We start from the raw sequence: 12170 nt of genomic DNA, 5'->3' as shown, positions 1-12170 counted from the left end.
TTTTGGAAATCTAATTTTCATCCACACCAGGATGAACCATGCCCTCCTAAACTGAAGAGTTCATTGGTTAGGGCATGACCATAATCATCAACCTACTGATATTCACAGTATCTGTCTCTCAATCTCTCCTGTTGGAATATTAGATAGATGAAATATTATTCATTGAGCTTGGGAAAGTATAGACCCTGCTAACAGCCTACAGGGAGAACAAGGACTTTGTCTCATTCAAAAAAAGTGTCCTGAGATTAAGCATGACCTAGCTTCTTATGAATTTGGCTATAGACCAGTTTCTGTCTAGTTGGCCCACTGAATAAAGTTGCAGGAGGCTGTTTTGCTTTTTTCAAACTAGCCCATCAGTTGATGAGTTTCTATCCTAGGTGAAGATTTTTCACTATCAGGTACCCCAAGCTATTGTGAATGCCTTTGCTGCAGATTTCTGATTAATTTGATATGGAGGAACCAAGCCAAAGACATTTTCTATTTAAAATGAAAAGTTTTGATGGGTCAGCATTTTCCAGTGTGTGTGTGTGTGGGGGGGGGAAATCTCAGAAAATTCCAAACTAGCTCTAGTCATCATTTTTTCTGAAAGGTCACATGTCCACAAAATGGAAATTGCAATGCGCATAAAAAAAGTAGTTTAGAAAAACATAGTAGCATAGTGTCTGTATCTCTGTTTCACCTGCTACTAATGCCTGTATTGGTAATGCAAAAACAAAATTGTCACTGAGCAGACTGAGCACAGGTCTTCTGAGACGTTCAACATCATACAGAACCACACTCACAGTAGGTGAAAAATAACAGGTTTTACTACATGTGATGCTGCCATTCTTTTTCTTTTTTCTTTTTTTTTTAACTTGCCCACTGAGTTTACAATAAATAAATAAATAAATAAACCCACTTTTAAATCATATATATATATATATAATTGTAACTATAAAAATATAATTATATCTTGGAAGCCATCAACACCACTTGCCATACCCAGTGCTTGATGCCCTCTGACATGACCAAAGGACTCATGCACTGTATGTGCCTGCTCTCACTCTGCCCACTCCTAGCAGATCCTTTCCCTGAATTGTGGCTGTCTTTTGTTTCTGTCTGTGCAAAGGTCTGACCCTAACAATGTTGGCGGAAGGAAGGAAGGAAAGGTTTGTAGAAACCTTTGCAAACTCTTTTTTCCTCAAACGTCTCCCCAGAGGGCCAATAGAAACACAGAGTTAGCTCTTCAGATATCCAGTCTAAGGGGGACACTTCAGGAAAGAAATTCAGCTAAAGAGCTTCCAGCACTTGATGACTTATTGTTTGTTCCTTCCCCCCTTCCCCCCCCACCCCCCACCCCCCCCCACCCCCCCCCCCGCTCCGATCAGGAACATCTAATGAAATTACAAGTATTTCAGTCTGGAAATAGCATGTCCATACCGCTGAACTTTGGCAAGGACATTCCCTTTCTTATACAGTCTTATCTTATACTATCTCGTGCTTTGGGTATTCCTTGTCAATTTATGTAACCTAACGTTTATTCTGCCACTTGGAAACGAAGGGCAGATGTTCCCTCACGCCCTGACAGCGGCCAGGAGCTGTCTCTCCCGCTCCCACTTCCTCAGTTCTTCCCATCCGGAGAGAGCCCCCTCGCTGGGAGGGGAGGTGGCGGGATGCAGCGACATCCCCGCAAGCCACCACCCGCTCCTCCTGTCCCCGCAAAGCCCTGGACGAGCAAACTGCCGCAAACAGTGCTCAGCCTGCCCCGACACCCAGGCACCTCACCTCCGGCCGCTGCCGGTGCCTGCCCTCAGCGCAGGTACTCCTGAGGGGAGCCGGGGGTGTTGGGGTCTCCCCGCCCGCTGCACCGCCCCCGCCGCGACTGTGAGGGGGAGAGGGGAAACGCCGCGGCCGTGAGGTGGCGGGGGTGTCCCTGGAGAAGTGACAGAAAAAACTAACCTGCCGCAGGGATGGTGATGGGAAGCAGCAGCAGCTGATGGAGTAGCAAGGCTGGCAGGAGTTGGGTGGCCCACATGGTGCCGGCGGCCCCCCCTCCGGCGGGCTGGCGGGGAGGAGGAGAGGAGATGGCTCCTCGGAAGGACCCTGTGCACAGCCGGTCACTCGAGGAGGCAGAGTGAGCCGAGCTGCTTTTTATTGCGATGATCTAAGTTTGTTGTGTGATTAACTGGAAAGATCTGGGTCCCAACTCCCTCTTACGGTAAGAAACTGTTTAACAACATCCCCTCTCTGCCTCCTCTCCCCCACCCCGCCCCTCCCCAGGAGCTGCCTCCCCTCCCGCCCCGCAGCCAGCCCAGCGAGGGGGCTCCCAACACCACCTCCCTTTCTCCCTCCTTCCCTCTCCCCACCGCCTTCCTCCCTCCCTGGATCCCTCCAGGGGCTCAGGAGGAGCAGCCAGGCTGATCGGGTCCCTCAGAGCTTGCCTTGGGGCTGGTGTCTACTGCTGCACAGTCCCCCATATCCTCCCCCCTCACTCCTAGCCCCCAACCCTCCTTTGTCCTCTCACCTGCAGCCATATCACCTCTCTCTGCCCGCAGACATCTCCCCTCATAAAGTCACCCTTTTTCTCACCTGCCCTTTGGCCTCATCCGCAGGAAAGACCCTCAACCATGGCTGTTTCAGCAGGACTCCTGCTGCCCCATAGCCAGGAACAAAACAAGACCGTTTCCTGGTTAAGAAGCACACCTTTCCTCCGACCTGTCCATGGCTCCCCCTTGGCTGCTGGCCTGGCCTTTCCATCACCCTCTTTGACCATCTGACATGAGCCACTTCCCCAAAATTGTGGCAACTCTGGGGAATCTAAAGGTCAAGTATCAGCTGGCTGGTATTTCTCTGTGGAGACAAACCACAGTCCAAAGCGAGGCCCGACCTTCCTTCTGTTACTGGCAAAATGACTCTAATTCTTCTATTGTGCTTCCTTTTAACTTTGTGGAAGAAATGGCGTTGGAGTTTGTTTAAAAGCATGAGACCGGCCTTTGCTAATGTGAGTGTTCAAAAATAAACATTTCAGAAAAAGTTTTGCTGTAATTTAAACCAGTTCTTTCTCCCATGCACCCACCTATGGTCTATTGCATAAGTGTATGACAACACAGGCAGTAGAAAAACATTTCTTTCCATTTTCCGCAAATAAACAAGAGACCTGCATATGGACCCCTGCCATGTGAGTCTTCTCCAGTCCAGTTTCCCTTTCCCAGCCTTACTACCCATTTTGCTCATAAACACCTTTGAATGAAAGAGTTTTTCTCAAAAACATGTTGTTTTCAAAGGCAAAAGATATTCATTTTTATGTTTTATTTACTTTTCCTTTATTTCCAAAAATATATGTATATATATGCTTTTTTCTTTCCTTTCACCCAAATTATACCCAATGTCAAAACAAAATATTTCTATTTGGGAATTACTGTCTTGGTAAGTGAAAGAAAGGGGACAATAAGGAGCTGAGGGAGAGTTTGTGAAGAAAATATTTTGAACATTTGGTGTTACAGGAAAAACAAATTCATGTGAAAAAAAAAAAAAAAAAAAACTTTCTTAAATATGCAGAATGAAAATTATTTCTATTTTTTTGCTTTTTCTCCAAAGAATAAGGCTTTATTTGCTTGAGTTTATTTGCTGGTGTGCTAAAAGCACAACCTGGGAGCAGAGAATTTGTATTCCTTATGCCATTGACCTTGTGCGAAATCCTTATCCACTGCAAAAAGTAGAACATGGATATCTCAGTTTCTGTTTTCTGTTCTTCTGCTTGTGCTTTAAGATAGACATAAATATAAACAATAAGCAACAAAAATAATCATAGGACCATGCTGAGCCCAGAATAGCCACATTCTGTTAACCAGATGCATTTGACTTGTCCGTGCATGTGATGATTGACCTTTCTTTGTATAAAGCCCCAAATTATGCACCATTAAAGTCAAGTAGATTTTTTGCCACCGACTTCCCTAAGGTGGAGTATTTGGTCTGTAGTCAGATTTCTCCTGAATCTTAGGAGGGTTTCTGCTGTGTCTCATGGGGACTAGGATGCTCCCTAATGGAGAAAATATTTTGCTATATGGATTCCTATTATTAATACATAGTCCTGTGTATTATTCATAATGTATTTGTAGTTCTGCCTGAGAGTTTAAGTCATGGGCATAAGCTTCTTTGCCTGTATATATTATTCTGGGCATGTGCAACTCCTTAGACATGGTTCTCTATTTGACCAGTTTTGGGAGCGTGCTGGAGGACAACTCTACTTTTTACGTAAGTCGTACTGCCCTTCAGTGAAAAATAAGGCATGCAGAGTGAAGGGCCAGAGACTGAAGAGAAAATATAAAGGAAAAGATCTTGTAGGTGCTACATTCAGATGATATATTCATAAGCAGTCAAGGCAATTATTTGCATCTGGATCTGGGAATTGAAAATGCTCTTTGGTCCCACATCATATACTGCGAAATGTAGTATGATCCTTTTTCTCTGTCTTCTTGCCCCATGTATTTTACAAGTGAAGCATAATATTTTAGTTCAGTTCAGTCAAATTTTATCTTGAAATTCAATACAAAGAAAGCCTGTAAAAATTGCATTTCATGCTTATGTTTTCTAAAGAATATTCAATGTCAGGTATTAGTCTGCATATAGAGAAACTAAGAGCTAAATAGCATAACCAAAAGTTGTAGGCTTTATGCAAGAATATTCTGTTATGAGTTATGATTTCTGTCCTTTTGAGTGTATGCTTTCAGACCTATAAGCCTTTATCTCTCGCTTTTTTTTTTTTTTTTGGGGGGGGGGGGCAGGGCTGGTTGTAGCTGAGGGTGATGCTTTTGGTATTCTTTTTCTTTTTTCTTATTTTTTGGCTTCTAATTTCTTTGGACACCTTACAAACTTGCCTTGATAACCTGACTCACAAACCAGTATAGTTCTGTGTTAGGAAAGTAGCATAACATTTCTGTAGGCTATATCTAAAAAGAAAAGTGTTACTGCACACTTTACCAAAGATATATTGGCTCTACATTGCCTACATGAGTAAAAAAGTTTGAAAAAGTTTTATTTTGGTTGGAAAAGTAAGCAGACATGACCAAATACATAGAAACTGCTATTTTTATATTCCCTTTTCTGACCATAACCACAGTTGGATCTGTTTTTCAGATGTAACTTGCTACCCAGAAATGCTAGGTATTCAAAATTTTGGCAGGAATCTGCACACGCATTCACAGAATAATACCAAGTCACAATTAGCTTTAAAGGAAAGCTTTCCTAAATGAACCATCATCTGTCATATGAATTACCTATTATGTTCAAAATAAGCCATTTTTCTTCTTGATTTACCCTCTTCTATATGTAGCACTCCTTATGCTAAAGTTTCATTGGATAATGAGCCCAATAACAAGCGCATGTAGCAATTATTATTCAATGTCAAGTTGATTAATGAAAAAGTTCTTAAGTATAAACCAAAAAATTGTGGTTCATCTTATCTGCGGGATCTACCTTTTTTTTTTTTTTTTTTTTTTTTTAATAAATTGAGTTTGATAGTAGGAAAAAAAGACCAAGGTAGAGACTGGAGACTGAATCTCCCTATTCAATGCTGTTCAGAAATTTAGAGTTTAGTAGAGCTACATGTCAAAATGTCAATCCCTGCTGAGGCACTTGAGCCAGAGTCCCAGCTGGTCACATGGCACCTTCCAGCCCAAGCCCCAGGCTTTCTTCAGAGAAAAGAGAAAAAAAAAAAAAAAAAAAGAGGAAAAAAAAAGAGAGAGGAAAAAAAAAAAAAAAGTAAATAGTGGAAAGGAAAGGAAAAGGGGGAAGAAGAGGATAACAAGATCCTAGCACACGGATTAATGTGTCTGGTGTCTGGCAGAAGCTCAACCACCCCCTGAGTCCATCATTTTAGATTCAGCCAAGACAATTTTGCATGTCATCATGCTAAATGCTGCACATCTGAACTGCTGGTCCCAGAGGGCAAATTCACCACACCAGTCATGTGTTTACACCTCCATGTAGTGAAGCAGGAGAGTTTAGCATCTCAGATGAGGCTTCATGCTGATTAGACACCAGGGAGACCTTAGATGGCAAGAACTACACCTCCTTCTGCAATGTAGGCACTAATCTACATGGCATTCACAAATAAAATCCCACATGGATTTAATACCCTAAACTATACAGCCTTAAACTTTTTTTCCTTCATCCCATGTTATAGCTTATAAAAAAAAAAAAAAAAAAAAAAAAGGTTATTGTCTGGCCTTGTGAGAACAAGACATATTACAGTTAAGATTGAACCGCTACAATTACATTTTACCCAAAAGCAAGCATTTGTAAATGGGCTTCACACTTCAACTGAGCACTTTCATGGTACAAACCATGAAAAACAATGCAAGACATGCATACAATGTTAAAAAATCTAGATTATCACCTTATACATAGATGTATGCTCCTGGGGAATTAAAAGTATGCTTCTGAAGTTGCTGAGATTAAAAAAGAATATGAACTCCCAAGTGAATTGGTTGTGTTTAATTCCACTTATTAAAATTAACATATGTTCATAATATTCCAATATATATAATTCAAAGTTTTGCCCACACCCAGACTCTCAGGTACTAAGTCTTACTCTCAGGTCTGAGTCCTAAACCTAGTGAGGTAATCCAGGGTTCATCCCTGCAGTCTTTTAGTGGCATAAATACCCTCTGGCTTTCCTATCTAAAACATACTTTAACTGCTTTTTACATGTATATTATACGCTAATTAAGAATAGGTAAGTACAGTAACAAAAATAATAATAAAATAATTTAAGTTCTAGTATAAACACCATGTAAGCCATTTATGGCATGGTGCCCAATGGCATCTGATTCTGAATGAATCCTTCCAGATTAGTTTGGAATTGACAATTGTCAATATATTGGGGAAAAAAAAAAAAAAAAAAAAAAAAAAAAAAAAAAAAAAAAAAGGGCAAGAATTTATGTACACCACGTTTATATTAGTAGGAAATATCTGAAAATGCTTTGTTTACATGAAGCTAAATCTTTCAAACTAATTTGCATTAATAAAAACATTATTTTCAGAAAAACTCCTAGTAATATCTGTATGAAGTTTTTTGGAATGTGCTGCATTGTGGCTAAATGTTCTTAGGAACTGTCCTTTCGACCCCAGAAGGCAAAACAATCCCTCACTCTACTCAGAAGTGTTCCTTGTATTTACTGAGAGTTACATGTATGGATTGAGGATGTTAAACTTTTTGTTTATTTTTTTTTGTTTGTTTGTTTGTTTTGATTCCCTATCTATTAATCTCTGCAATGCCAAAACTTCTATAAAAGATAAATGCCACAAAATTCTGATGTATTTTGTCTGTATTACTCAGGGCCTAATGTGATTCTCAAAACCTTTACAATAGATTTTTTTTTTCTTTGTCCAAAAATGTAAGAAAAAATGAACCTCTCTTTGACCTTTTTTCTACTAAAATCAAGTTGTGGTACTGGCCATTGGAAAAATAAACAGAAGCTGAATACATTCAATATGAGGTAGCAGCCCCAGAAGCCCTTAATTTACATGCCATAGTTACTGAGTTACTTCTCTGCGGATAGTTACTCTCCATACTATTTAACTATTTAATTATTCCAATATTGTCGCGTTAAGGGGTGTAGCTGATTAACCGTTACGGGCCCGGTCAGATTCAGGTTACTGAACCAGTCGGACATTCACCAAAAACACATTAACCGCCTGGGGGTCCAGTCAGACATTCACCAAAAACGCATTAACGGCCTGGGGGTCCGTTCAGACATTCACCAAAAACGCATTAACCATCTGGGGGTCCGCTCGGACATTCACCAAAAATGCATTAACCGCCTGGGGGTCTGGTTAGATTCAGAACACTGAACTATCACGGATAACCACCCTCACCCTCGTTGCACTCAATGAGAGTTATCACAATGCAATCAAGTATGGTTTATTACAGCAACAGATAATCAGGTTCTTTTGGATTGCCGGCGATAGTGACTGTCTGCAAAAGCAAGCTAGTATGCATAAAATACACAGGTGTTATAGGTGTTATAGATGTTATAGATGTTACAGGTGCGCAGCCTAGAAATAAACGCGTTAAAAGGATCAAAGACTCTATAGAGATTTATAAGCAAGTATTTAGATCTCACCCAAAGGCGTCCCAATGGGGGGGAAGAGAGGCTCAGCCCGTCGACTGATCCCAGGAGTCAGGAGGTCCTAAGGATGTTGTCCTCGGGATGGTATCTCCCCTGACGGTGGTATCTTCCCTAACATCCCCTTTCTCTTGGGCCAATTTATATTATTTTCTATCTTTTAGGTGGAGCTTGAGTGGCTCTAGTCAAGCATATCTTAGTTATGATTGGTGTAAAGTTTTCCCGTCTCCGTTTAAAGTAATAGGCTCCGAGGAATTCAGAGCGCATGCTCAGTGAGGGGTGGTCGCACCTTGGAGGCGGGTAGCTTTTGGGATGGAGGTGTGTTTTGGTATTATAATGAGCAAAAAGTACACTAGGGTACAGCATTTGTCAAAACATGACAGGTCTTTGGCTTAGGGTGGCAAAAAGTGCAGCTGTGTGCACAAGAACAATCGAGGCCCCATCTGCTCCACTCCACTCTCAAAGGTTGGGAGCCTAGGGAACGCTCAGATAATGCAGTTATGCCCTACCCTGAAAGCCTCTTCAATGCTGTACCTTTTCCTAAAAATGTGAATGTTAGTTTTATTTTCCTAGTTACTTCAGGCATTTACACCACAAATATCTGTACATTTGTGTTTCACCATAAGAATTCAATTTTTAGCAAATTAAAGAAGTGCTTTTTCATGCTTATTAGAATCACAGAATCACAGAATCACAGAATTTCTAGGTTGGAAGAGACCTCAAGATCATCGACTCCAACCTCTGACCTAACACTAACAGTCCCCACTAAACCATATCCCTAAGCTCTACATCTAAACATCTTTTAAAGATGCTTTCTCCATGACAGAGTAATCTAAAAATCAAATGTTTGACTGAATTTATCTTTCAGTCTCCAGGATTTATTTTTTAATCTTTCCCATTCACAAAAGCTTGATTCCTTTAAATATTTGTATAAATTACAAATATTCATTACAATAAAGGAAAATTAAATTACATTTATGTGCATACATCAAATATATTTCTATTCTGTCTTACTGTTGGAAAAGCTTTTCAATACCAGCCTAAAATGTCCAACTACTAAGATAATCACCTATCTTCTGCTTTTTAAACCAGTTTTATAATTTTAGTACCTGAGCTAAGGTTTGTAAATAAGTGATCCTAACACTACAGTAATGCTTACTCTGCAACTTTGATACGTACAAATAATACAGGTCCCTTTACCTTATATTTTAAGTCATCGAAAACCATGAGAGTACCAAGAGAAAAATAAATAAATAAATAAATAAATAAATAAAAATAGTATACCTGTCCGAATAGGTAAAATATATATAAGTACATTATTTTACTAATAAACCTACAAAAAAAATAAAATAAAATAAAATAAACAAAACCTACTAAACAAAAAAGTACAAAAAATACCAACAGAAAAAAAAAATATATTATTAAAAATACATATACTTGTATAACTTAAGTGTGTGCCTTTCAGTAGGAAAAAAAATTAAAACAGGCTTTCTCTGCACATAGAGAAATGAAATTGTTGGCAGACAGCAAAGGGTCCTTGTTGTCCAATATTATACTTTTGTAAAAGAAATGTCACTGAGACCTGTATAAGATCTTACCAAAACTGATGTTGAAAAAAACAGTCACAAACATAATATAGAGTTGTTTTTTTTTGTTTGTTTGTTTTTTTTTTAAAGAAAAAATATTGCAGTAAAAAAAATACTATTAATATCTCACATTGGTAGATATTTTATATTTTGAAAATATATTTTCAATATGTTTAGAGAAACAAAGAATAAAATTAACCTTGGACTTTGACTATGATTTATACATTATGTAATGACTTCAGCAATTCAAAAATACAACGCCAGAAGTATTAGTTCTTTGAATTCCAGAGTATGAAGTCTTCTAGAACTTACTTGTCAAGAATAAATTCTATAGGATTTCACATCAAAGAGAAGAATTTTTACCTAGGGTTCTGTTAAAGGTTTTGGAAAGAAACTTAAATGGGGATTTATCAGTTTCTTTGCATTTGCAAAATACACCCTCAGACATGAGGGTGTATTAATAACATCTCAGAGAAAACACAAACAACAAAAAAGAACTCACAGTTGATGACTGTAAAGCTCTGATCTTTCCTGGTTTAAGGTTTGTAACCCCAGAGACAGAAAGCTTGCCAAGACATCAGAAAAGATGTTATCAGAGGAAAAATCTCGGCTTGAATTCTTTTCAAGAACAAGCTTTGGGTACTTTATTTGAATCAAAGTCTCCTTGTTTGGGATATGAGCATTGTAATGCAGCTACTGGAAAATAGTCAAGTAAGCAAAAGAGACAGAGTTGCAGAATCAGGACAGGAACTCTCAAAGGAAGATTAGGGCAAACTAAAATTTTTTATCTGCATTCATTTCTTCCAAAGAGAAACAAACTTTTTTTTTTTTCAGCACATTTTTTTCCCTTAAAGATTTAACCACAAGCTCTGCCATGTTAAATCTGAAATGACACTTATATGCCAATAAACCTTTTTGTCTGTTCTATGTTTAGTATTTCATATCTCAACACTATAGTGTCTATTTTTATGAAACACTTGATCCCCACTTTTCATAGAGTTTAATTATTACTAAGGGTTCTTGTGGTGGTTTTTGTTTGTTTGTTTTGTTTTGTTTTGTTTTTCCTTTTAAGTGAAATTTGCGTATGGATGATTAGGCTTCAGTGTAAGTTTAATGAAAGTGATAAGTGACTGATTATATTCTTGCCTTGCGATATTCTCCTGCTGGAGATTTTGCTATGAAATTGTGCAGCAAAAATAAGATTGAAGAAGAATTTAGAAGTCCGTGGTCTAAAGTACAATTCCAAAGCTGTCTGCTTGTTCATATGCATCAACTTTGCTCTGCTTTCCCAAAGTTGTAATCCCATTCTTCATGTCCAAAATGAAACTTATAATTTAACGAATAAGCTTTTGAATTTGAAATGCTACTGTTAAGCAGGCTGATATGGTGGTCTATTTCAATATTCTTTTATCAGATTCTTGAATAAAATTTGCTCCAAACAAATAAAAAATAAAAATTTCCTGCTGAGTACCTGTTGTGGTTTATCCTAAACTGAAGACTTTCTTAAAATAGTAATGTACAAATTAATATTCATTGTAAATTTACCTCCAAAGATTAGCAACCCTAATTTTTAATGTAAGAATCTATAGATTATGTTGAAGGACAAGTCCATGTAGAATATGAATTTTATCTGACAGTAATCAATGTGTAACGTCTACGGAAAAGTATAAAAACAGAGATAGCTTGCAGTGATACTTCGTTAGAATGTTTCCCAACATGCCAACATTTCTGGTCATCTAATTTTTTGTGCTACAAAATTAATGACCTTTGCAGTGTTTTATGATTATTATTTTTTCTCTCTTTATGCTGTCTATCATAGTTCAAGTGTAAACATTACTCAGCCAAACATAAACATGAGCTAAATTACCTAGACAAGGAATTTTCAATTATAAATTTTGTAAGTAGTTTTTGATGTCTGATACAAAATGTTTCACATATAAAAGCCTGGAAAATGATAGCTCTTTACTATGGAAAAATAAATGCTCAGTATTGCAATTTTGTTAGCACTTCTTAAGACGAAAACAAACAAGCAAACAAATAAAACAATAAACCCCTGTCCTTTAAGTGATTTTTATGCAAACACTTGAACAATTTCTGAATAATAAAATGAAACTATCACTTCTGAAAATGCACATATCCAATTAGTTAATTTTTAACATTCCAATGTCTTTACTCATTTATTCCCAGTAGATCAGAAAATGTGGTTTCAATTCACATATTAAAGAGCAATGATAACAAACTGTCTTTATTTTTTCTTTTTTTTTTTTTTTTTTATGCATATGTTCTTTAGTTATGGAAGCACTTACAATAAAGCACTGAGAATGTGCGTTGAGTACCCACAGGAAATAGGGGGCTGTGTCACTCCACTTGAGTAGAACAACATTTAAAACTAGTTTTCTTATAGTTTCTTCAGGAAAGATAAATAAATAAATAAATAAATAAATAAATAAGTGAATCTGGCTTTTATTTCCCAAAA

The 12170-nt window shown here is 38.0% G+C and overlaps 1 protein-coding gene across 6 annotated transcripts in view; it reads right to left on the bottom strand.

The window, feature by feature from the left end:
- Positions 1 to 2180, bottom strand: part of HGF (hepatocyte growth factor) — a 72296-nt gene extending 70116 nt beyond the window's left edge. For all 6 annotated transcript variants that reach the window (XR_004254086.1, XM_032200739.1, XM_032200707.1 and 3 more), the window contains exon 1: positions 1939 to 2180. Coding sequence is in view for 5 of the 6 variants with exons in the window: in XM_032200739.1 (XP_032056630.1) it covers positions 1939 to 2014 (76 nt within the window). In the remaining variant the exon portion in view is untranslated. The remainder of the gene's footprint in view (positions 1 to 1938) is intronic.
- Between the last annotated feature and the right edge of the window lie 9990 nt (positions 2181 to 12170).

Source organism: Aythya fuligula, chromosome 1, assembly GCF_009819795.1.
Source record: "Aythya fuligula isolate bAytFul2 chromosome 1, bAytFul2.pri, whole genome shotgun sequence".
NCBI classification, from domain to species: Eukaryota; Metazoa; Chordata; class Aves; order Anseriformes; family Anatidae; genus Aythya; species Aythya fuligula.
This window is presented reverse-complemented; position numbering and strand designations above follow the sequence as displayed.